Source organism: Vigna radiata, chromosome 5 (genome assembly GCF_000741045.1).
Source record: "Vigna radiata var. radiata cultivar VC1973A chromosome 5, Vradiata_ver6, whole genome shotgun sequence".
Classification (NCBI taxonomy): Eukaryota; Viridiplantae; Streptophyta; class Magnoliopsida; order Fabales; family Fabaceae; genus Vigna; species Vigna radiata.
The window spans coordinates 25,470,029-25,491,926 of NC_028355.1; the positions used below are offsets into that span (position 1 = coordinate 25,470,029).

The window sequence follows — 21,898 nt, forward strand, 5'->3', positions numbered from 1 at the left end:
ATTAAATTATACGATATATTTTAGATTTTTTTAGTTACTGATGATTTTTAAAAATATATCAAAATGTAACTTTTAAAAATAAAAAATCAGTTAAAACAGACACAAAAATGATGAATAAAATAAATCATATAGTTTGTTTTCAGATTTAGGATTTTTTTGCGATATTGAAATCTCTCACAAAATCTTTTATTGTTTTTATTTATAAAGTAGAAAAAGCACATGTCAATAAAATGAAACTTGTATAATATTATGCATTTGAAACCCTTAATTGGGTTATTGGCATTGCTTGAGACTGAGTAGGAAGTGGCGCTTCCATTCCATTGCATTGCACTCCATCTTTCATTGCCAACGCTCAAGCTTTCTCTCACTGTTACCTTCGCAGCCGCAGAAAGAAAGGTTCTTTCTCTATATATCTACGCCTTTCACATATATTTGTGTGTCCCTTTTCCTCTTTTTGTTGTTTTTCTTGTTCAAGACGATAAATGCACTACCTTTAGCGTGACTGTGATTGAATTCGTTTTTGGGTGTCTCCCATTGGTTTCGTCCTCGACGGGTTTGTGTATGGTTAACTTTGTTTGTTTCTCTTCATAGGATCTTCTTGTCCCAAGAAACCATTCCATGTGTGTTAAAAAAATGCATGGCATTTGTTGGAAAGAGTTGTTTTCACCTATGGTTTTATATGGGTAATCGAAATTATTAGGTTTTGTTGAAGTCATTGCTGACCCTCCATTGGCGTGCATCCTTCATCTTTCATCACACGTTCACTACAATTTGTTGTGTACTCCACTTGTTTGTGATAAAAGAGTATGTTAGCAAGCTACATGGTACCTTGGCAAATTTGTTTTTCAAGTTGTAGCATTTTATAATAGTTATTTTAGGAAACAAATTGGGGTATATCAGTAGTTTTCAGATACAAGAGTAACTTATATGTAATATGATGTGATAGAAAAAAAATGACATGTTAATTTGGTGCTTACCAACCATTACTCTTCCTACACAGCCTTTTGGAAGAGGACACGGGATACAAGAAGAGTTAACATTAGTTATTCAAATATATAGTGTATATAGTGATGTAAATCAGCCGTAAGACGTTACCAAGACTCAAACAGTGGAGTGTTTTGAAAAAGTGGCTGCAATAACAGATTTTTCTGCGCCATGGCAGCACCAATATGATATAGGCTTCAAAAACTCAGTTTTTGTACCCCTATAACAACGTTGTTTAGGATTTACTTTTGGTAAAATTTTGATATTTAGCTCATTTCCTAATGCATTTGTTTCTTCGGAAACATTCTGATATTGTTCTTTAGGAATTTACATATTCGTTAATTTTTACAACCTATGTTCTTTTCTTTCGTCTTCTCTTAGACTCAATTGTTTACTTATGCTAATATGTATTTAATGTATTTAGTTTTTTAAGTTCTTTTCCTATTCAATTCACCATTGTCTCTGGTCTTTTTTTTTACTTCATTACTGTGTTCTTATGGCTCCTAAGATGATGGTAATTGTGTGTGGATAGTGACTTATTAAAAATAATGAATTTATTTAATTTTGGATTTTCTTTGACTATTTAATATTTATATACGTAGTATGAATTATTTAGTTTGCATTATACTTTTTAAATTTAAACTAGGGGTCATCCCAGTATGTGCTATTCCTTTGCACCATTGCTCTTCCAGAGCTCTATGGATCAGATGTCTGGGATCATCATCAGAATCATACAATTTGATGCGAATTAGCAAGTTATCAATTCATATCATAACATGATTTAAAACGAGTGTGAATTTTACTATAAATTAATGAAACAGGAAGATTTTGTATCAATGTTATAAATCAAATGATTCAACGATTCATTATGTTCTTCTTTTTTTTTTTACTTGTCTTTCCCTCTCATAAAAGAAATAAGAAGTCATAGAAGCATATATTGTTAAATGAAAAGGAACTGAAGGAGCCTAAGTGATCGTTTCGTATTTGATTATTTCACTACTTTATTTTTCACTTGTTCTCTCGGTATGCAACCTATTTGGATGCTTCATTGCTTTGCTTTAATTCTCTTCCCAAATAGAGGCTTCACTCATATATAACTAATAATTTTGTTGTTAGACTTGTGGTTAAGGTGTTTTTATCTATTTCTAGTATACAATTATTACATTCAACACTATATCTTCAGGTTATGTTTTCATTGTTTCTGAATCTCATAATTTTAATACAAGTTATGATTCAGGATTAAAAAATTATCTTGGTGATTTCCTCTTTGAATCCAATTTGATCGATAACTGTTAGGGAACCAAAATTTTAAATGAGAAACTATGGTGAAGACCACTGGCTTCTTTTATTTTGTTACCCTCTATGTGCTTCCCCCTTTTTACGTATATATTACTATTACTACACGAGAATTATACACTTGTCTGCTTTCCTTAACACAAAAGTGATGTAGTGCTGGTTCGAGTTCCACCACATTTTTTATTACTCTCTTGTAATGCTTTACTTTTAATTTGTTTTTCAGATTCAACCTGCGGTCCTGTCATGGAGTTAAATATCCTTGAGTCAGAAACACATCAAAATAGTAGGAGGAGAAAGAAATCTACTGTTTGGGAGCACTTCACTGTGAAAACTGATGGACCTGGATGTGCCAGGGCTTACTGTAAAAGATGCCAAAAGTCATTTGCTTATCTCAAAGATTCAAAACAATCTGGCACCAGTCATCTCAAGAGACACATTACTCTGGGAATCTGTCAGAAAAATAAAAAAATTCCATGTTCCAAAACCGGTGCAGATCCACCTAAGAAACGAGCAAGGGCAAAACCTTACATTGCTGCCATCTCATTTGATCAGGAGCGTTGCAACAGTAAGATGGCCAAAATGATTATTTTACATGACTATCCACTTCATATTGTAGAACACCAAGGTTTCATTGATTTTGTAAGGGCGCTGCAACCCCAGTTCAATCCACTGAGCCTTAATGCTATTCAAGGGGATTGTGTTGCTATGTACCTCAGAGAGAAGCAAAACCTATTGAATCTTATTGATGGGATTCCTGGACGAGTCAACCTCACCTTGGACTTATGGACTTCAAACCAAACATCAGCCTATGTTTTTCTTCGAGGTCACTTCATTGATGGTGATTGGAACTTACATCATCCTATTCTTAATGTATTCACGGTACCATTTCCTGATTCTGACGGTTCCTTAAATCAAGCTATAGTGAAATGCCTGAGCAATTGGCATTTAAAGGGTCGGCTATTTACTCTTGCACTTGATAAATTCTTCTCCACTGAGACTTTGATGGGAAATCTGAGAAGTCTCCTCTCTGTTAATAACCCTGTGATTCTCAATGGTCAGTTTTTAAGCCAGAACTGTTATGCTCGTGTACTTAGCCGCCTTGCATTAGATGCGTTATCAGCTATGAGAGAAACAATCAATAAAGTTCGCGAGAGTGTGAAGTATGTGAAATCTTCTAAATCAAATGAAGCAAATTTTTTGAAGCTGAGGCAACAACTTCAAGTCCCTAGTACAATGGACCTTGTTATCGATGACCAAAATAAATGGGACACAATTTACCATATGCTTGTAGCTGCTTGCAAATTAAAGGAAGTTTTTGTTTGCTTTGACGCCTTTGATCCTGATTTCAGAATGACTTTAACAATGGATGAGTGGAAGCATGTGGAAACTCTATGTAGATATTTGAATTACGTGTATGATGCAGCTAACATTTTAACTGTTCAACCGTACCCAACTGCAAATGTATTTTTTCTTGAAGTGTCAAAACTTCAGGTGGTGTTGACTTGTGCAGCCTTAAGCCAGGATCCTTTCTGCAGGCGTTTGATTATGCCTTTGCAAAAGAATTTTGATCAATATTGGAGAGAAAGCTGTGTCATCCTGGCTGCTGCAGTAGCCATGGATCCAAGATACAAAATGAAATTCGTGGAGTCCACCTTCGCTAAGATATTTGGTGAGAATGCTGAGTACTGGACAAGATTCGTTGAGGAGGGTCTTAATGAACTGTTCCTTGAATATAATATCATACAAGTGCTTCCTTTTACAGCAACAAATGATAATGAAGGGAATGAGACTATGATAAAGACTGAGTCATTTGAAGAAGGGGCATTTGATGCATCTCTTTTTACGGGTGATGATGGACTGTCTGACATCGAATTTTATATATCTGATCTAACATGTAACCAGCAATATAAGTCTGAATTGGATGAGTATCTTGAAGAGCCTCTTGAGACAAGAGTACAAGAATTTGATGTTCTGAGCTGGTGGAGAATAAACGGATTGAAGTACCCAACATTGTCTAGACTAGCATCAGATATTTTGTGTATGCCAGTATCCACCCTCTCGGCAGATGCTGTTTTTGATACAGAAATTAGAAAAATGGATAACTATCGGAGTTCATTAGATTCCTTGACTCTTGAGGCCCTTATTTGTACTAAGGATTGGTTTCAGTATAAATCATTACCCATCAGTGTTTCTAATGCACTTGTCAAAGTTGAGTGTTAGGTATAGTTTTCCTTGTTTAGGGATAGATTCTCAACTAGCTTTTAGGTATTGAATTTTTTGGTACTGTAATTCAGGGTAATTAGCCTTTCTTATTAGTTGTCCGTTTTGTTACCTGTTTATAGTATATAGAGTTAGCTTTGTTCTAATTATTTGGCCAAACAAGATATAAATTGTATTACAGGTTCAACCAAACCAAGAGTTTTTGCTTTTTATTTTTCCTTTGAATATATATGAACCCCGTGGAGAAACAAGTTTGTCATCACACCAATGTTCAAACATTATCTTTATACTTTTCTTGATTGGAAAGTTAACGATAGAATAATGGTATAATGGATCTCTGTAAATAGCACTGTCGTGTTATATAGTCTAATAGAAAATTCTTATCTATTTGTATATAAATTTAAACAATTTCTTAACTAACATTATATATGAATCCATTTAAACATACAATAATTTATATCTGATTAACGAGCAAGTAGTTGGTGAATAAACATGTATTACTGTATGAGAGGAGATATTTGGCTACTAAGCAGTCAGTTATTAAATATTAATGTATTAATATGCTAAATTATAATGTCTTCTTTTAATTTTTTATTCCGAATTTCAGTCGTTCTATTGTCCCCCATGTTAGTCTGTGTTTTAGAAAATTCATAAATTATTTAAATAATCAATTTTGGGTACATTAATCTCTTTTATTTTATTAGACTATTTAAATCCAAGTTCTATTGTATTCGTTAAAGAGATAAAAAAATGATTTTAGTTAAATGTAAAATATAAAAAATAAAACGTAACTAAAATTAAAGATTAGTCAAAATTGCAGATGTTCTTAAACATGAAGGCCAAAACTATAAGACAAAAGTGAGTAAAATCATGAATAAAAAAATTAAAAAGATGATTAAAGTCAAATAAATATTGCTTTAAAATTTGGGGTTTTAAAATATTCGAATAATGGAGGATACCGTCCTAACACTCGAGAACTGACCATACTGCCTTTATAATAAATTTTTTATTTTAAAATAAGTGAAAAAAATTTATGAGTATAATAATGGATTATTACTAATTGAACAGATTATTAATAACAGAATCAAGATTTCAAGTTATTTCGAGACTCATATTTGTGAGAAAAGATGGGAACAAAATTAAATCAATCGAAATTTAATATAAAACAATTATCTAATGTTACAAACTAAAGAAGTGAAAATCGCATGAATGAACATAATTAAAATAATTCCTCGTGAGATTACATTAATTCACAAAAAGAATGCTACTCTCTACCAACACTGGATTGAATCTAGTCTCCGGTGCAAGTAAAACTAATCAGACTTAAGGTCTCAAAAGACTTACAAGTGCCATATTTAACCATGTTATAATATCTATCAATAACTCAACCAACTCGATTGCTTCCAGGTACGCACACAGAATCTATCAATAATATAGCAGTCACGAAAACCTGACTCTCTTCCAGGCATCCGACCAAAACCTGACTCATTTTGATCTCATTGACAAACTATAACAATGGACGTCCAAGAAAATACATCATGAATCAAAACATAAATATCTCCTAGCTTTGTATAAGTGGGCACTAACAATAGTCACAAAAACTGAAGGCATCCTATTAATGCCTTCCATTGATCTACATGGGATATTAAATTACCATACATGATATGTGAAGCAGAAACAGACCAACAGATCATAAACACAACGTATAAACAGCAAAACTAAGTTGCAGGCACATAATATATCATCCTTCTGTTGTTCTAGTGTGAACACAGCAGAATACACCCCATACTTACTACTTAGCTTTCCTTTTTGAACTCCTACCAGTTTGATTGCTTTGAACTCTTTTCTTTGATAGCTTCTCTTCCCCAACTCGTTTCCTATTAGTCACGTTGCCTGCATTCTTCTTTACAACTTGATCAGTATCACAATCCGTACCAGCATCACTGTCATTGTTTTCATCACTTTCCTCTGGTTTTTGCTTTTTAGCAGGCTTCCTGCCTTTAGCTCCAGCTTTTGCCCCCTTCTTTGATTTGACACTTCCGAGATCCCCTTCTTTACTATCTGTTGGTTTCTCAGTGTCATCAGCTGTACTTACTTTCTTTGAAGCTTGCCTTTTAGTCTTACCAGTTTCTTTTACATCGGCAGATCCACTAAGCTTTTGCAACTCTGGCACGTAAGCAGTTGTCTAAAGGAAACATCATGTTTAGATCAGAAATACACATAATATAATGATAAAAATAAAACAAATGACAAATTGGAAATGTTCAGAACGACATACCCTACCACCAGCAGTGATGAAGTCAATTTTCTTCCCTGTATCACATGAAAAATTATAAATGTTAAGATCACAAAAAACATAGTTTTAAATTATTATTCTTGTGGTCAGTAAGCAGGAAACACTCATCCAATATGTAAGCGGAAGAAAATATACCGAGTCAATGAAAAGGATCGAAGAAACTGATTATAGATAAATATGTTTTGCATTGATAGAACAGAAGAAATGGAGAACGAAAATTAAGAGTAATAGCCAATTTCCGAAAATATGAATTAAAATAAAGTTAAAATAATTGACTTAACAGGATAACTCAGTCAGTTTAAAAATAGAGGATTATATGATGCATGGGCGACGCTTTCAACTTTCAAATTTGAAGAGATCAATAACTTAATATCAATATTCTAATAGTACCCTTCATAGTAAAATGCACAGGATATGACCGTTGACAAATATGAAAATGCATGAAAGAACTTATAGCTATAGGCAATCTCATCAGAAATGGAAAACAAGCCTAGGAGTCGGGTACCAATCAATAAAAGTAAATTACACTAACCAACAAAGTGAGGAAGTAAGACATATATGCAGTAAGAAATCTTGTAAAGATCGGCCACTATTCATTTAGCCCCAAAAAATGATTATTTTTATAACAAAGTGAGGAAGCAAACCATCAACAAAAGCCTTGTCAGGCTTCTTTTCCCGTGAATGAAATATCCAACTGTTAGGATACTGACTACTATCTGCTCCAACCTCAACTGCTTTTTCAATGACCTGTAAAAAGGAATATATGTCAACTCATACATATTAGAGAAGTATTCTCACCACTTATTTTTCCAGGCTTTTTTCCCCATCGAAAATGAAATAACCATTCGAGAGGAAAACGGCTACAGTCAGCATCAACTTCAACAGCCAGATGAATAACCTACAAGTTTTATCCTCTATGTTTTTTTTATTAAGTACAGATGTACTATAAACTAGAATCATATCAAGAGAAATCAGGATCCCCACCTCTTTAATGCATTGGTACAAAATTGAGCAGCTTGCATCAGACAGGCTAGAAGCTGCCTGCCGTGGATGAATTCTTGCCTGGAAATAAGGGAAAATAATATTTAACTAAGTTTTATAATTTCATTTCTATCAAAGGTCAGAGCTAATATAGTAACTGCTGATTAAAATACAGTGTTAGAGCATATACAAATCATTTTGAAGCTCATGATATACAATGCAAAGAGAAAATAATCTAGTACAAAATAATACTTGAGAGCAGCTTAATTTCCTCTAGATCAGTTTCAATTCTACATAACCATGCACACGGGTTTAAAACATCATTTTATATTCTAACAAAATATCATTCATCCTCAAAAAATTAGCAAGCTTACATCGAATTTCTTTATGAAAAATCTGAGGCAACTATTACTATTTGGAGGTTTCCCATTACAAATGTCTCCATGACATATGCATAAACACACATATAAACACATACATACACACACACACACACACAAATATAGCTAATAAGAAAACTTCAAACAAAAAAAAAAAAAAAACTGTGTAAGCATCCCTTCCAGAATATATGTACAAACTAAAATTATGCCTTATTTCCCCTCTGCACTTAAGAACATCATGAGTCTTATGCATACAGACAGGGACTAATAAGAACCCTGTACAAACCATGAGATCAAGTCAGATTTGTGTGAAGAGCATATTGATCATCTTGTATAAATAGTTGAGCAGCAAAACGGTATTATTCGTTTAAAAAGTAAAGTTTACATTCATTAGAATCATTTCTTAAAATTGAAGTGATCAAGGCTTTATCCCTATCCACAACAGGACCATGTATTACTAATAAAAAGACTAAATTGAGATGAATATTAAACCTAAATTTATTAAGCCATAAATGAACTCTGGTTACATTTAAAATCTAGTATCTTCCACTAAATCTAATTGGAAACATCAAAGATTCAAAATCATTTAGAAAATGAAGGTTGTACTTACTTGGTACAGCACTTCATCAGCCACCCAATTTCCAATACCTGAAATATAGCTCTGGAAAGATTGAAATTTCGGATCTTTAATAATTAATGTCATGATACAGTCAGATGTAAAAAAATATACCAAATTCCTGTGCACTGAAACCATGAGAAGAAGGAAATTATCTTTATATATATATATATATATATATATATATATATATATATATATATATATATATATATATATATTACGGGTGGAATTAGAAAAAGAAAGTTTGGTTCTCATGCACTGATGTGTAGAACAATGTTACACTACCATTTAATCACAAACCACAGTTGGTTTGACTTATAACATTATTGTAAAAGTCAACAACTCACTGTACATGACAGTTTACGATTGGATGATTGTGTAAAACTATCTCACATTACCAACGCATAACCTTTGTTCTCTAAAAAGTACTCAACCACACCACAAATTAACATGAGTAATTCATTTAAATAATTTTTTTATGCATGCAAAGTACAAATAATTAATTTATGAACTCTGCATCTTTTCTTATCATTTGACCTGTCTCATTTGTCTCATGAATAGAATATTGTCTTATGCCCAAGCACAAGTTATCAATAAATTCAGGTGTCCCAACGAACTTGATTAAAGAACACCAAATCTTGACTTCTCAAGCAGAAAATTTTAGTCCACACACAAAAAATGCAAAAACTATACAAAAAGGAAAGTGCACACACATAAAGCAAAAGAATGATAAATTCAAATAATAAACAAATTAAAAGATGAGTGAAATACAATGTATTGGAAGTAATAAAGGAATAATTTAATACTTGATCAAGTAATAAAGCCTTGATTTCAGTTTTCCTCTTGTGCAAAGACTCTGTAAACTTCTCAAGTGTCATTTGTTCAAAAAGAGCATCAGGACCAAGTTCAGATACGGGTGGCACTGATGTTGGCTACATCACAGGAAACAAATATACAATCAACAGCAATTTATTTACTAGAAAAATAAAAATGGTTGATAGTTGGTGAGAAGAGTGACAATACATCTTCAAGAAGACGAACTTTAGCAAATCGCCTCTTGTCAGTGAAAGACAACTCTAATCCATCGTCTAACTGCATAAATGTGATTTAATATGATCAATAATGATATTTGAAAGAGATGAATTTCTTTGAATCTAATGGTTCACAAATCTTATGAATCTACAACAGAATGAATTTTAATTTGTCACCAAACGAAGTCAATGGATGGAATCATAACAGGCTACAAGACCAAAAGGTCAAATAATTCAAGCATTCCATTAATCAACGGGGTTACATCTCCTACCTCAATGAAGAATTTTGAATATTTTGAGGGCCACTCATCCTCATCCTTCACAGCTGACCTACATGTCACATGCATGTTTATATTCAGAATATGTGCCAAATTATTGCACCAATATAAGTCAATAAATAATAGAAACACTGAAATAGTAAATCATATCTTAGAAAAAGAGTGGAATTATAAATTAGAAAATGAGGAATCTTCCATGTAACTAATTACTGAGTTAGCAAAATTGGCAAAAGGATTATTCAGATGTGTGCAGTATATGGTGGAGAGTGAGAATTGGAAGGTGCCTAGAACTGTTTTCTTTCCCATTGTACTTCTCCGGTAGTTTTCATACAGTTGGGATCTTGTAGCACCCTGAAACAGGTTTGGTTTTATCAATAAGACAGAACTCTCCTCGTTACTCTTGCATAACATATCATGTTGGCATCTTCCGATACATACAAATCCGAAGCAGTTTTGCACATTTTGTTGAGGTATGGAATATAAGGTCAATGTCAAAAAAAAAAAAAAATAGTATGAATTACAATCTTTTAATGCAAAATCTTATCAAAGTTTCTGAAGGGTTATTCTTACTCAATATGAGACAAAAAGTCACATTTGGAATCCTAAAATATCCTATTTTAAAACCCTAGTAAAAGAAGGATGCAGGGGAATTTATGGTAAGAAAGTCATAGTATATCAAGCATCAGTGTGTGGATGTGTAAAAAAACGTCATTGCCAATTAACAAATGCAAGCTAATAAAAGATTCTACGTAAACTTTTGTAAAACTTTTGTAAAACTTCCGCATAACTTATCAGTATAGCCAAATAAAGATTACTTAACCATACCCCATAGGCCTTACCTTTTGTACTTTGTTACTGCGACTCCTTTAATGTATATAGCACCAGCCATGCCTGAGATAGAGACAGAAACTCATAAGTAACAACAAATTGTAGCTATAAAATTAGTAATAGACCTAGCCATCCCTTGTGTCTCCTCTTATATTTCGTCTTACAACCGTTTCATTTTAGAACCTTTTATCGTGTTTTCTGTGACATTGTTACCGACTGTCGTAAACGCTTAAGCCGTTAGCTGCATGCACAGGTATGGTTAACAAGCATCACCAAAAAATGCAAGAACCATGCCAAGACGTAATGCGAGCTAAGCAGAAAAGAAAACTGTAAAAAAACGAAATAGAGCTTCTCGTGGTTCACGTTTTAAGTTAAAACGAAAAGGGAGAAGAACAAAGTTAGGGTTTAAGAGAGAGAGGGGACCGAATTGGAAGGAAGGAAAAGGAGGGGAATCAAGCTGAAGCCACATGTTTTTTCCCTTCCGATGAGCAGCGACGATGAGCTTGCCGAGAACGGAAGCTTCGAAGTCCGAGCGAGAAACGGCGTCGATGACTTTGGAATCATCGGCGACAATGCATTTCGTTATCTTCTTGCCGACGCAGTTTTCCTCGACGGCCCTCCTCGCCGCCTCTACCTCTGGAAGCTCCGGCATTGCTCTGTGTCTCTCTCTCACTAACAATGCCGTTTTCCCGCGTTCTTTTCCGGTCTCTTTCTTCACCTCGAACTCCCACTTTTCAATTCGAGTTTTTGTTTTGGGCCGGCCCGTTCATTTAGTTAAAGGCTTTTGCTACTTTTTATTGTCTATTAACCATTATTTAAGAGATTATAAGTGTTTTCTTTAAATATTTTAATGATGAAACTCAAAATTATGTATAGATGATTCAGATGAAAAATTATAAAGGAATACTTGTTGAGTGTATCTTTCTACACCTCCACACATCTGTCCACGCAACCTCAATTTTTTTTAAATTCTAAAATTATCAAAAACAAATTCAAAAAATCTTACATTCCATTTGTTATGTTTAACATTATAAAATCTGTTGAAAGTTTTTAAAATTCTTTTAATGAATTTTGAATTCAGTTGAAGAAAAAATTCTTCAACGAAATTCATTAAAAAAAATGTAATCTCCAAACTATTTTTGGAATGTAGAAATGTAAAAAAAATGTGATCATTTCAGAAAAACTAATGTTTCAGACAAAGAAAACAATGATTACATTCATCACCAATATTAATTATATTACTGATAATATTTATTTAGATATTATTATTACTGTTAGAAATATGTTTTTAACTCATTCATGGTAGAAAATTGAATTTGTATATAATCTGATTTTCAAACTTCGAAAGTAAACAAATATAATTATTTTGACGTAAATGAATTAAATCCTTTTTATGTATTAATAAACATTATAGGATGGCATTCAGGATTTTTTTTGATATGTTAAAACTCAAATACTAACTTATGAAATAGTTTATATGTCAAAAAAAGATTAATGCATTAAGTTAAAATAATTATATTTATTTGATTTTGAAAATAAAAAGATATATCAAAGGGAATTCCAATTTCACTTTATATGTTGCTTCCTGCACCCTAATTTTACTTTCTGAAACACTTATCCCATCCTAATTCCCGTATTAAAATTTTCTGAAGTATGTGAGGGGTGCAGGAAGAAACACCCTTTCACTTAAGATGTTTGTATCTCCAGTGATCCACATGCCCCAAACAAAATCCGATCCATTGGCGTGCACATTATCTATTGATGTGATCCAACGGCTAGGATGGTGCCACCTTTCCATGTTCTCTTACACTTCACCCCTCACTTGACATTCTCTAATTTCTCTGTCTGGCACGCTCTCTCTCTCTCTCTCTCTCTCTCTCTCTCTCTCTCTGCGATCCGCTCCAAGCAGCTCCTCCAACATGCTGGCACGCTTAGCCGCGAATCGCTTCAACGAGATCCGTCACATTTTCCGTCAGGTTTTCCGTCGGTTTCCTCTTTCATTTTTCTCACTCTGTTTTCCGATTTCCGTCTTTGTGTTTGTTTTTATTTTAATTTTTGGTTTCCTCTTTCTCAGCCTTCGAGGGCTTTCTCAACCGCTCTGAACTACGTAAGTGCTATTCGTTTTCGCTTCAATTCTCTCAGTTTCGGTTTTGTAATTTTGATTCTTATTATATCCACTTTTGATTGACATAGCACCTTGACTCACCGGACAACAACCCTAACCTTCCATGGGAATTCACTGAACCCAACAAAGCAAAGGTAATGTTTCATTGCACTTTAAATTTCCATATTATGATTTTTGATAATTTATCATTACATAGTTCGCCATCAGAATACAGAAAATATAGTGACAGGCACTGCTGAAGATTATATGTGTCTTTTCTTTTCAAACTTTCTTGGTTGTGTATTAATTTGACCCTTTATACTTTTTTCAAGAGTGCAGGCGATGGTTGTCAGAATCTTACTATTCACGATTCAAATCTTACAGTTCGATACATTTTTTTTAACTACTTCATTGTATCCCAAGATGAATTTTGAATGATTATCTTACGAAGCATCAACGAATCTATGTATTTTCGCATCGCCGACATGATTTACACAGTTCAATGATTCATATGTTTTTACTTTCTCATCAATTATGAAAAAATAAATAAAAAATTTCTGAGCTTAAATTTTAAATGAGAAGGCATTTGAAAGAACACTAACGAACTTATACTATATTATTTTTCATCTTTTATGTCAATCACTCTATTTAGCTATTTAATGATTTTGTTTCTTTCATCTAAGATAAAGACTGACAAAATTATATGTATCACTAATAGTTTTTTTGTAAGACTTCTTCTTACGTTCTTTTCATCTATTTCTAGTTAAAATTCTTTACATCATTACATTGAAGATCATGTACCATTTCTATGATATATTTGATGTAATTTTTCATTATACATTAATATTATGATTTTATACAAAATTACAATTCACGATTCAAAAATTGGCTCAGCACTTCATGATTCAAATCTCAATTCGACAACCTTGGTGTTGAGTGATGTGATTCAATTCCCTATTGCAGAATTACATTTTCTGAGCCTGAGTAAGTGTAGAGTTATATGATTCAATGCCTTATTGATTGGTTCGTTATCATAGTATTTCCAAGAGTTGTGGATCTTTAGTTAACTGTGAAGATTACATGTATGATCCTTTTTGGTACCTGGCCCATAATAATATAATAATAATATAAACATTTAAAGGTTTTAGCATTTGCTAATCACAGGTTACGGAGATTTTATCTCACTATCCTTCCAACTATAAGCAATCTGCAGTGATTCCGCTTTTGGATCTTGCCCAGCAGCAGCATGGCGGCTGGCTCCCTGTTTCTGCAATGAATGCGGTATGATGGTCTCCTGCTTGATGTATTCTTCTTAGAACATGTAGAAACATATCAAAGAACTATATCTGATTCTCTAAGAAGGTTCTGTACCCTGTTGGATGGAATAAGACCCGTAATAGTTCCTATGAAGTCTTGAAATTCTTGCAACAGGGCACAAAATAAATTTACAGTAATGATAATCCTATTGAAATTATCGTTAAAATTGTCAGAGTGAAGCCTTTGATATATTTTGTGTTGTACATTCTTTTGCTCAAATATCATTCTGGTGGTTGACATACATGTTATGCCTAAAATCTATGCTCAAATATCATTCTTCTATGTAAATACTCATCATTATTTGATTGAGTTATAGTTGTAGCTTCTTTTGACTTGACACTGATGACTCAGTGAAAGTCCCATATTTACACAATGTTGGCAATCTGTAGTTTAATTTTCTTTCTAATGCAAAAAGTTATGTTATTCTTTATTAACAGTTAGCGTTTTGGATTATTTAGGTAGCAAATATTATAGAGGTTCCTCCTATACGGGTCTATGAGGTTGCTACATTTTACTCCATGTTCAATCGAGCTAAGGTGAAATCATATTATGGTTTAATGAGTTTTAGCTTTCCTAATCCACATCAATACAGGCCAAAGCTAAGCTGGACCAACTTGCTTTCAGGTTGGGAAGTACCATCTGTTGGTTTGTGGAACAACACCTTGCATGATACGCGGTTCACGAGGAATTGAAGAAGCCTTATTGAAACACCTTGGAGTGAAGCGCAATGGTTAGTTCACCCGCCTTAATTTCTCCCATGATCTGTAGGCTGTCATTGTATCGTATCTTATTCATGGCAAATGGGAATCGTATGCATTTTCTGATAATTAGATTTCTTTCACCTCTGATTTGCAGAAGTAACACCAGACGGTTTGTTTTCTGTTGGAGAAATGGAATGCATGGTGAGTCTTATTTTAATTTTGTCAAGTTTGTTGTTTTTAGAGTTGTATTATTGCGTGATATGTGTTTGCGCTATAATTACTGTATTTAGAGGAAGAAATTACATTAAATACAAAACTGGACTGTTTGGCCAACAGTGTTGTCATAATTTTCAATGTGTGTATGATAGCCATCATGAATTTATAAAGTAGTGTTTGACCTTTTTCCAGTAATATCAAGTTATCCTGAAAAAAATCCTTGCGTTGTTAGCATAAGAGCAGGAAAAGAGAGAATAACCGAATGTGGTATAAATCTTTTGCTGTTTTAGAGTAAAGTAAAATTCAAGAAGATGAGGAAGAGATGCATACCTGCCTTCTGTATTTACTGAATGTGGTGATCACTTGATGTTCTTGGGTAATTTTGTTGGCCAACTAATGGTGAACTATTGGACTTTATTGGTGTTGTGCAGGGATGCTGTGTGAATGCTCCTATGATTACAGTGGCCGATTATTCAAATGGATCAGAGGGATACACATATAATTACTATGTCCGTCTTTCCGCTTTTTTTTTTTCTTTATATATTTTTTTCCAGGGGAGGGGTGATGTTGTACGATGTGCTTCTGAAACACTCTTTAACATGCCATATTGATGCCAATTACAGGAAGATGTAACCCCAGAGAAAGTAGTTGAGATAGTAGAAAAGCTGAGAAAGGGTGAGAAGCCACCGGTAAGGCCATTGACTAAGATCTATTTTAACACTGCCCATGTTTTAGAAACTTATACCTTGTTAAATTATGAATCTGGTTTCTTTTTCTTCAGCACGGCACGCAAAATCCCCTACGGATTAGGAGTGGACCTGAAGGAGGGAATACTACTTTGTTAGGTGAGCCCAAGCCTCCTCCCTGCCGTGACCTGGATGCCTGCTGAAGTGTGATACGTTTTGCCTTCAATAATGTATGGCTTGCACGTTTTCGAGCTTGCCGTAAATGAAACATTGTCAGATTGTTAGATGCTCAACAAATTTTTGTATTAGCAACCTGCCTGGATGGCTTACGCTAAAAAAAGTGTCATAAACGCCATCAGATTCTTGATTGTTTATTACTTTCGGAGCGCATCTATGCTATGCTTTTTCTGTACTCTGTACATTAATCATCATGAATGAAATTTGAGATTCCGATGTTAAGAAGTGAATCACGTTAGGACATATTACCCATGTGGGTGTGTGGGATGGGCTTATCAACAATAGTGGGGGTAGAACTATCGTGTTTAATGTAACATTCACTTTCTTGATAATGACCAAATGCGAAGGTTACTCCGATGCCCTGGAGGAAAGGTTGAAAATGAACTTTGATTGTTTAATTAATATCAAAATTTGACAATTAGAGGAAGTCCGAAGGGGCACCAAGCTTACCTTTCTTGTACGTGCACCATTCTTCTTGCTAGGTTTTAACACTCACGAATGACTGCCAACAAATGTTGAATAATACATGGATTTGGTTTATTGGATTTCTCGGATGACGCTGACACAATTCCGTTGTTGTTATCGTGTGTTGTGGACAGCTGAAAGTTAAAGATCGAGCATTGAAGAATATTTTGGGAAAGAGGATAAATCTGATCTTGGCAAGTTTTACCGATGCTTTATGAATTGAAATTTAAATTTATTCTGTTAAAAAACATTTTAGTTAAAGTATGAAAAATAAGGAATTAAAAATTTAGGAAATATATAAAAAAATTGTGTTAAATTTTGTGTACAATCATGAGGAAAATTGTACTAAAAATATATAAAGTACTCGATTATATTGTATGTATTTTATTAATATTTACATATATTTATGTTATTATTGATTATGTAAAAGATATAGTTAATTTTAGGGCTAATGTCTTAATAATATTTATGTCTTTTTATTAAATTGAGTTAAATTTAGAAAGGAATTAATTAGAGATAGATGTGAAAAGGTAGACGGTCACTGGTCTGCCGGTAGCAACGCAACAGGGCATTGGTGCGTTCGGTATAGTCGATGATGACTAGGCAATACACGTGTATATATTCGCAGGTGGTCTGAAACGTGCCTGGGCCAGCTAGATACGTGTCTGTTCAATCCAGCCCAACAACCATTTCATCTCTGCCCTTCAGGTTTTCTTTCTTCGCCCTTTGTTGTAAATTTTGTATTTTTCTTTTTCATTTCTTGTTCTACTATATGCAGTTAAAATATCATTTGATGTTTGGTATTCTCCAGTCCAGTCCAGTGGTTAAGTGAGTAATAATAGATGGTTCTGCAGATTTTGGTTTGATTCCTAAAACTAGTGATGGGGACTGCATCATCTATGTTAACTCAATATGATATCGAGGAAGTTCAAGAACACTGCAATAATTTATGTAGTTCCTCTCTCTCTCTCTCTCTCTCTCTTGTTGTCCCTTTATTACTGTCCATTTTTTTTTTACATAATTAAGATCTGAAATTGGGTTTCAAACTCAGTTTCCCAGCAGGAAATCGTGTCGTTGTATCAAAGATTTTGTCAACTTGACCGCAATGCCAAGGGATTTATTTCGGCGGATGAGTTCTTGTCCGTCCCTGAGTTTGCCATGAATCCACTTTCTCAGGTGCTCACTTTTTTCGCTTTATGGCCATTTCGACCCAAACATTTATTCTTATTTGTTTCGTTGTTTTTGTACTTTCTTTTCCCATCACCACATGCTAAAGTGTGACGTGTGATCTGTTTTCCCATTGTTGATGGACTTTGTGCTTGTTTGCAGAGGCTGCTCAAGATGGTTGACGGTTTGAATTTTAAAGACTTTGTGGCCTTCTTATCTGCATTCAGTGCCAAAGCTAATGCACAACAAAAAATAGAGCGTACGTTTTAATTACATCTTACATCAGTTATTCAATGCTCTCCGATGTTGTTGTTTTTATGAATTATAGTTTAACTTCGTGAGTTAGAAGATGTACATTAATTTAGGGATTGATTTTATATTCTCGCTGTTCACCGGAGTTTCCTAAGTTCTAACCTTGGTCTGAAGGGAAGACCTAATTGAATTTTTGGGATGTTCAATTGTGAAGATGTCATTTTCTGTTGCTTAGCGCACTCCTAAATTCTTGGAGTGGAACTCACAGTTCCATACACGGCTCAGTTATGGACACATTTTCGAAGTTGTGTACGGAATAATGTGAGACTCTCTTGCCTGCCACACATAGCAGGTTTCTAAATTTCATATTTCAGTTAGAAAAGGTTTGGACTGCTCACTTATAAGCACCTGAATATGGTTGAGAGGGAAAACTTGCTGCCATACGCGTTATGCAAATTTTGGGCAGACCTATCTAACTTTATCTACTCCAATTGAATGCGATGTTGGTTAAATTCATTTTGGATGAAGAGCTAAGGATAACCTCCAACCTATTAATTAGTATCACCAACCAACCGAGTATGTTCTATTATATTAATATAACTCCCAGTCTTGCAGTTATTAATGCTGACCAATCAATAACCAACTATGGTCATTTGATTTTAATCAATCTGCGACAAGAATCCTATATTAGGGACTGTTGTACACCGATCTTTGTTAGGATTCCGAGGCTTGGTTAAGGCAATCTAAAAATAGTATCTATAGGTATCTTACGGAGAAGAGAAGTGAATGTTAGGGTGGTCAGTAGGATGAAAACATGAACACTTAGCAATTCTGAATTTTCTCTGGTTTTTTTATGCGTTGATCATACTTGTCAAGTTCTTCTCATTCCATTGATTCAGAATTATTCTTCAAGAGATTCGGGTTTTGCATTTGAATGAACTAGATGTCTCTGCATCTCACAAATAAAAGGGTGGTCCAGTGTACAATGCTCCTGCTTGGTGGGGATTGAGGTGGGTAGATGTCACCTCACAAGCATAGACACTGTTTCTTGGATTTGGAACCCGACTTCTATAGATCAAGGGCAACAACTTCACTTTTTTCTTCAAGACTCACACTCCTTCATCTTTCGCATGATTTTAAGATAGAATGAAACACAAGTAGAGATCAACAAGCAAAAGCATTCATTTATAAATGATAACGTATAAAATTGTCCATTTTTCACGTGTAGTCATATTAGTTAGAACTTATGATATAAGTAGTGTCTTTTTAGTAGGATCCAACCCTGTCTTAAATGACTTCAGCACCTATGCATATTCTTCACAGTTTTTGTTAAATATATTTGTAAGAGCTGATAGCTGCGACAATGTAGTTAAAGAGTGAAAACTGCTAATGCAAATTTGGAGTTCAAATGTAATGAATTATTCAATGATTTTCATCATTTGAAGAGGGAATACTTTGTAGGCAGGGGAATTGATAATTTTTTTCTTAATAAATTACAATAATATATTTTTCTACCTTCGTTGTACTTATAGCTTCTAGCTTTTTGCAGTTATTTTCAAAGTCTTTGATTCTGATCGAAATGGAAAGGTGTCTTTCAAAGATATATTGGAAGTGCTAAAAGATTTGTCAGGTTCATTCATGTCCGATGACCAGAGAGAGGTATCACCAACGATCTGTTCACTTCCATGTGTTGTTTAATGATGAAGTAGCTTTCCTACTAGTTGCTAAATAACCAAGTATGTCTTCATTTGTTACTGGTTTGACATCCCTATTTCAAATTTGGTGTGTTGAAGTCTGTGTTTAGTATCATACAGTTTCATAGGATTAGTATATTCATTATATAATTTGGAAGTTCGTCACTATATAATTTGGGTTGTTGAGTTACATAGTTTTTATTCCTTGATCACATCTCTTTTGCAAGTTCTCTAAAGGGGAAGCTAATGGCTAAAATGGTAACCAACAGATTTCTATAGTTTTTGAAAGATACAGTTTGTTTCTGCCTTTTGTATTTCCTATATGCTATAAGTTAATTGCATATCAATTTAACAAAAGCTATTTTTTTTTTTCTCTATATACCTTTTCAGTTTTGCTTGGCTAATTTAACTGGAGTTTGGCTAATTTTGTTCTTTGTTCGATTTGCAGGAAGTTCTCAGTCAAGTTCTAAAAGAAGCAGGATACACAGAAGACTCCTACTTGACGTTGGATGACTTCATTAAGGTCTGTACATTTTGTTATGTATTTCCTCTGTACATTGAATGACTGCTATGTTTGATATAATTTTTAATTTTAATTTGTCACAGGTTCTTGGTCAATCTGACCTAAAAATGGATGTTGAAGTCCCTGTTGATTGAAACTTGCTTCAGTTTTCCCTGTCCTGGTGAAAGATAAAACTGTAAACTCTATTCATAAGATTCTTGTAATATATTTCATGTGGAAATGAAAAGTGCACAGTACCTTTGTCCCTTTTCTTCTTGGTATTCTTGTAATGCCGTTGCCTTTCAGCCACTACCTGTTTTAGAGCGAATTTGAAAAGCTCGAGGTTGATTCAGTTTTTCACGTTCCTTCACAGTTTTTTTGCAACTTTTTTAGTCTCCTTGATTCAGAGTTAGGTAATTCTATCCTATTTGAAGTTTCAACTGTTAGCTCAAGTTTCTTTCTGTGTTATAATCTCAGCAGAAAGGAATTGTCTCTTCCGCACAAAAGCAGCATGAAGATTGTTGCTGTATTAGATTAGAACATTGTGATTTTCATCATGATTTGTGATACTAGTCTGATTTGGTTGTCATCCAAACAAGATAATTTTCACGGAGTATTTGGATACTCTGTAAAAGTACATTACCCTTTATGTATTAATATTCATTTACCCTTATAAAAGAGAAAATATATAAGCTATCTGCAGAAAAGTAGTGTTGCTTTGTCCAAGGGGAAACTCATATAGGAGGCCACAATAAAGGGTTGGCGTGCATTGAGAGGATTAATATTGTGTATTTATAAATAATTTTTTGCATCTTAATCAATTGTATCCTCACTTAAAAGGGTATAGAAATTTCTTTCCTTTTTCTTTTTTCTTTTGGATGATAATACTTTGACAATACTTTAACATCATTTACGTATTATTTTGTGATTGGTCCAAAATTACTCCACAATAAATAATAATAATAATCATAAATACCAATCTGAACCAATCACATAATGACACGTAAATAATGTTAAAATGTTATCAAAGTATTATTATCTTTTTCTTTTCTTTTTGTACTGGAAAACTAAATGACTTTTGAAATGTTATTGTAATGCCATGACAATTAATTTGGTTCATTTGTAGAACTCAATGATCAATCCATAGAAAATTCTCATCCAAGTACATAAACTTTGATGTCGGGAAAACTTGATCCTAACTAAACGGAAGCTTGATTTCAGTTGTTGGTGGAGAAATAATCGATCATCACATTAACAAGTTCCACGAGTAAACGTTATTGGTTAGTACATTGAAATTGCATTTTTGATAAGTGAGACATGACAAAAGTGCTTTTGGTAAAATCAAATGAATGGGATTCCTGGAAACAAAGGTTTTGGAATGCAACTATAAGCATCTCTAAAATGTGCTTAGGTTTCAAATTAAAAACATCTTTGTATTTTTTTTTTTTTGGTAATTCTTTTGTGTGGTTCTTTTATCTTTTTAAAGCATTTTTTAGCTCTTACTTATCACTACTTTTGCATTTTGAGACACATTTTCCTTTTCTTTTTAATAACATGCTTGAGAATGTAGTAAAGGAAGTTATCTTCGAAATTTTATTTTGTAATTAGAAAAAAGTGGAAATATATTTGTTTAATGTATTACAG

The 21,898-nt window shown here is 33.6% G+C and overlaps 4 protein-coding genes across 7 annotated transcripts; 3 read left to right on the plus strand and 1 right to left on the minus strand.

Annotated features, from left to right (window-relative positions):
- Positions 1 to 263: 263 nt before the first annotated feature.
- On the plus strand, positions 264 to 4,590 carry LOC106761431 (zinc finger BED domain-containing protein DAYSLEEPER). The gene is made up of 2 exons (XM_014644984.2): positions 264 to 396; positions 2,504 to 4,590. The coding sequence occupies exon 2, from the start codon at positions 2,524 to 2,526 to the stop codon at positions 4,498 to 4,500; it is 1,977 nt and encodes a 658-aa protein (XP_014500470.1). The 5' UTR covers positions 264 to 396; positions 2,504 to 2,523; the 3' UTR covers positions 4,501 to 4,590.
- Positions 4,591 to 5,699: 1,109 nt separating this feature from the next.
- On the minus strand, positions 5,700 to 11,672 carry LOC106762460 (formamidopyrimidine-DNA glycosylase). 3 transcript variants are annotated; one of them, XM_014646385.2, is made up of 11 exons: positions 11,337 to 11,672; positions 10,925 to 10,976; positions 10,080 to 10,137; positions 9,800 to 9,868; positions 9,583 to 9,708; positions 8,768 to 8,818; positions 7,781 to 7,858; positions 7,595 to 7,694; positions 7,441 to 7,527; positions 6,779 to 6,813; positions 5,700 to 6,685 (listed from the first exon to the last, which is right to left on the minus strand). In XM_014646385.2, exons 1-11 carry the CDS (start codon positions 11,563 to 11,565, stop codon positions 6,293 to 6,295), a joined length of 1,278 nt encoding a protein of 425 aa, XP_014501871.1. In that variant the 5' UTR covers positions 11,566 to 11,672; the 3' UTR covers positions 5,700 to 6,292. The 3 variants fall into 3 exon arrangements, with proteins under 3 accessions (XP_014501871.1, XP_014501870.1, XP_014501869.1); XM_014646384.2 differs by lacking the exon at positions 7,441 to 7,527 and having other exon boundaries at positions 11,337 to 11,668; XM_014646383.2 differs by lacking the exon at positions 7,595 to 7,694 and having other exon boundaries at positions 7,441 to 7,543; positions 11,337 to 11,663.
- A 1,059-nt stretch (positions 11,673 to 12,731) lies between these two features.
- Positions 12,732 to 16,404, plus strand: LOC106762461 (NADH dehydrogenase [ubiquinone] flavoprotein 2, mitochondrial). Its single transcript, XM_014646386.2, has 10 exons — positions 12,732 to 12,889; positions 12,988 to 13,020; positions 13,107 to 13,172; positions 14,182 to 14,298; positions 14,793 to 14,870; positions 14,959 to 15,064; positions 15,190 to 15,236; positions 15,683 to 15,760; positions 15,875 to 15,940; positions 16,033 to 16,404. The coding sequence occupies exons 1-10, from the start codon at positions 12,833 to 12,835 to the stop codon at positions 16,138 to 16,140; spliced, it is 756 nt and encodes a 251-aa protein (XP_014501872.1). The 5' UTR covers positions 12,732 to 12,832; the 3' UTR covers positions 16,141 to 16,404.
- Positions 16,405 to 17,139: 735 nt separating this feature from the next.
- Positions 17,140 to 20,956, plus strand: LOC106760968 (calcineurin subunit B). 2 transcript variants are annotated; one of them, XM_014644425.2, is made up of 7 exons: positions 17,140 to 17,347; positions 17,451 to 17,590; positions 17,691 to 17,815; positions 17,969 to 18,065; positions 19,608 to 19,717; positions 20,201 to 20,275; positions 20,359 to 20,956. In XM_014644425.2, the coding sequence occupies exons 2-7, from the start codon at positions 17,521 to 17,523 to the stop codon at positions 20,407 to 20,409; spliced, it is 528 nt and encodes a 175-aa protein (XP_014499911.1). In that variant the 5' UTR covers positions 17,140 to 17,347; positions 17,451 to 17,520; the 3' UTR covers positions 20,410 to 20,956. The 2 variants fall into 2 exon arrangements, with proteins under 2 accessions (XP_014499911.1, XP_014499912.1); XM_014644426.2 differs by having other exon boundaries at positions 17,494 to 17,590.
- The last annotated feature ends 942 nt before the right edge of the window (positions 20,957 to 21,898 follow it).

What these genes read in the sequence shown, in the direction of transcription:
- LOC106760968 (XM_014644425.2), top strand. Translation starts at nt 17,521, where the DNA reads ATGGGGACTGCATCATCTATGTTAACTCAATATGATATCGAGGAAGTT. An exon ending in TGTCCGATGACCAGAGAGAG is followed by an intron (nt 19,718 to 20,200) that starts GTATCACCAACG and finishes TTCGATTTGCAG; the next exon opens with GAAGTTCTCAGTCAAGTTCT. An exon ending in CGTTGGATGACTTCATTAAG is followed by an intron (nt 20,276 to 20,358) that starts GTCTGTACATTT and finishes AATTTGTCACAG; the next exon opens with GTTCTTGGTCAATCTGACCT.
- LOC106762461 (XM_014646386.2), top strand. Translation starts at nt 12,833, where the DNA reads ATGCTGGCACGCTTAGCCGCGAATCGCTTCAACGAGATCCGTCACATT. An exon ending in TCCGTCACATTTTCCGTCAG is followed by an intron (nt 12,890 to 12,987) that starts GTTTTCCGTCGG and finishes CCTCTTTCTCAG; the next exon opens with CCTTCGAGGGCTTTCTCAAC. An exon ending in TTGGAGAAATGGAATGCATG is followed by an intron (nt 15,237 to 15,682) that starts GTGAGTCTTATT and finishes GGTGTTGTGCAG; the next exon opens with GGATGCTGTGTGAATGCTCC.
- LOC106761431 (XM_014644984.2), top strand. Translation starts at nt 2,524, where the DNA reads ATGGAGTTAAATATCCTTGAGTCAGAAACACATCAAAATAGTAGGAGG.
- LOC106762460 (XM_014646385.2), bottom strand. Translation starts at nt 11,565, where the DNA reads ATGCCGGAGCTTCCAGAGGTAGAGGCGGCGAGGAGGGCCGTCGAGGAA. An exon ending in CTGATGAAGTGCTGTACCAA is followed by an intron (nt 7,859 to 8,767) that starts GTAAGTACAACC and finishes CCTTATTTCCAG; the next exon opens with GCAAGAATTCATCCACGGCA. An exon ending in TGACAAGGCTTTTGTTGATG is followed by an intron (nt 6,814 to 7,440) that starts GTTTGCTTCCTC and finishes CATGTGATACAG; the next exon opens with GGAAGAAAATTGACTTCATC.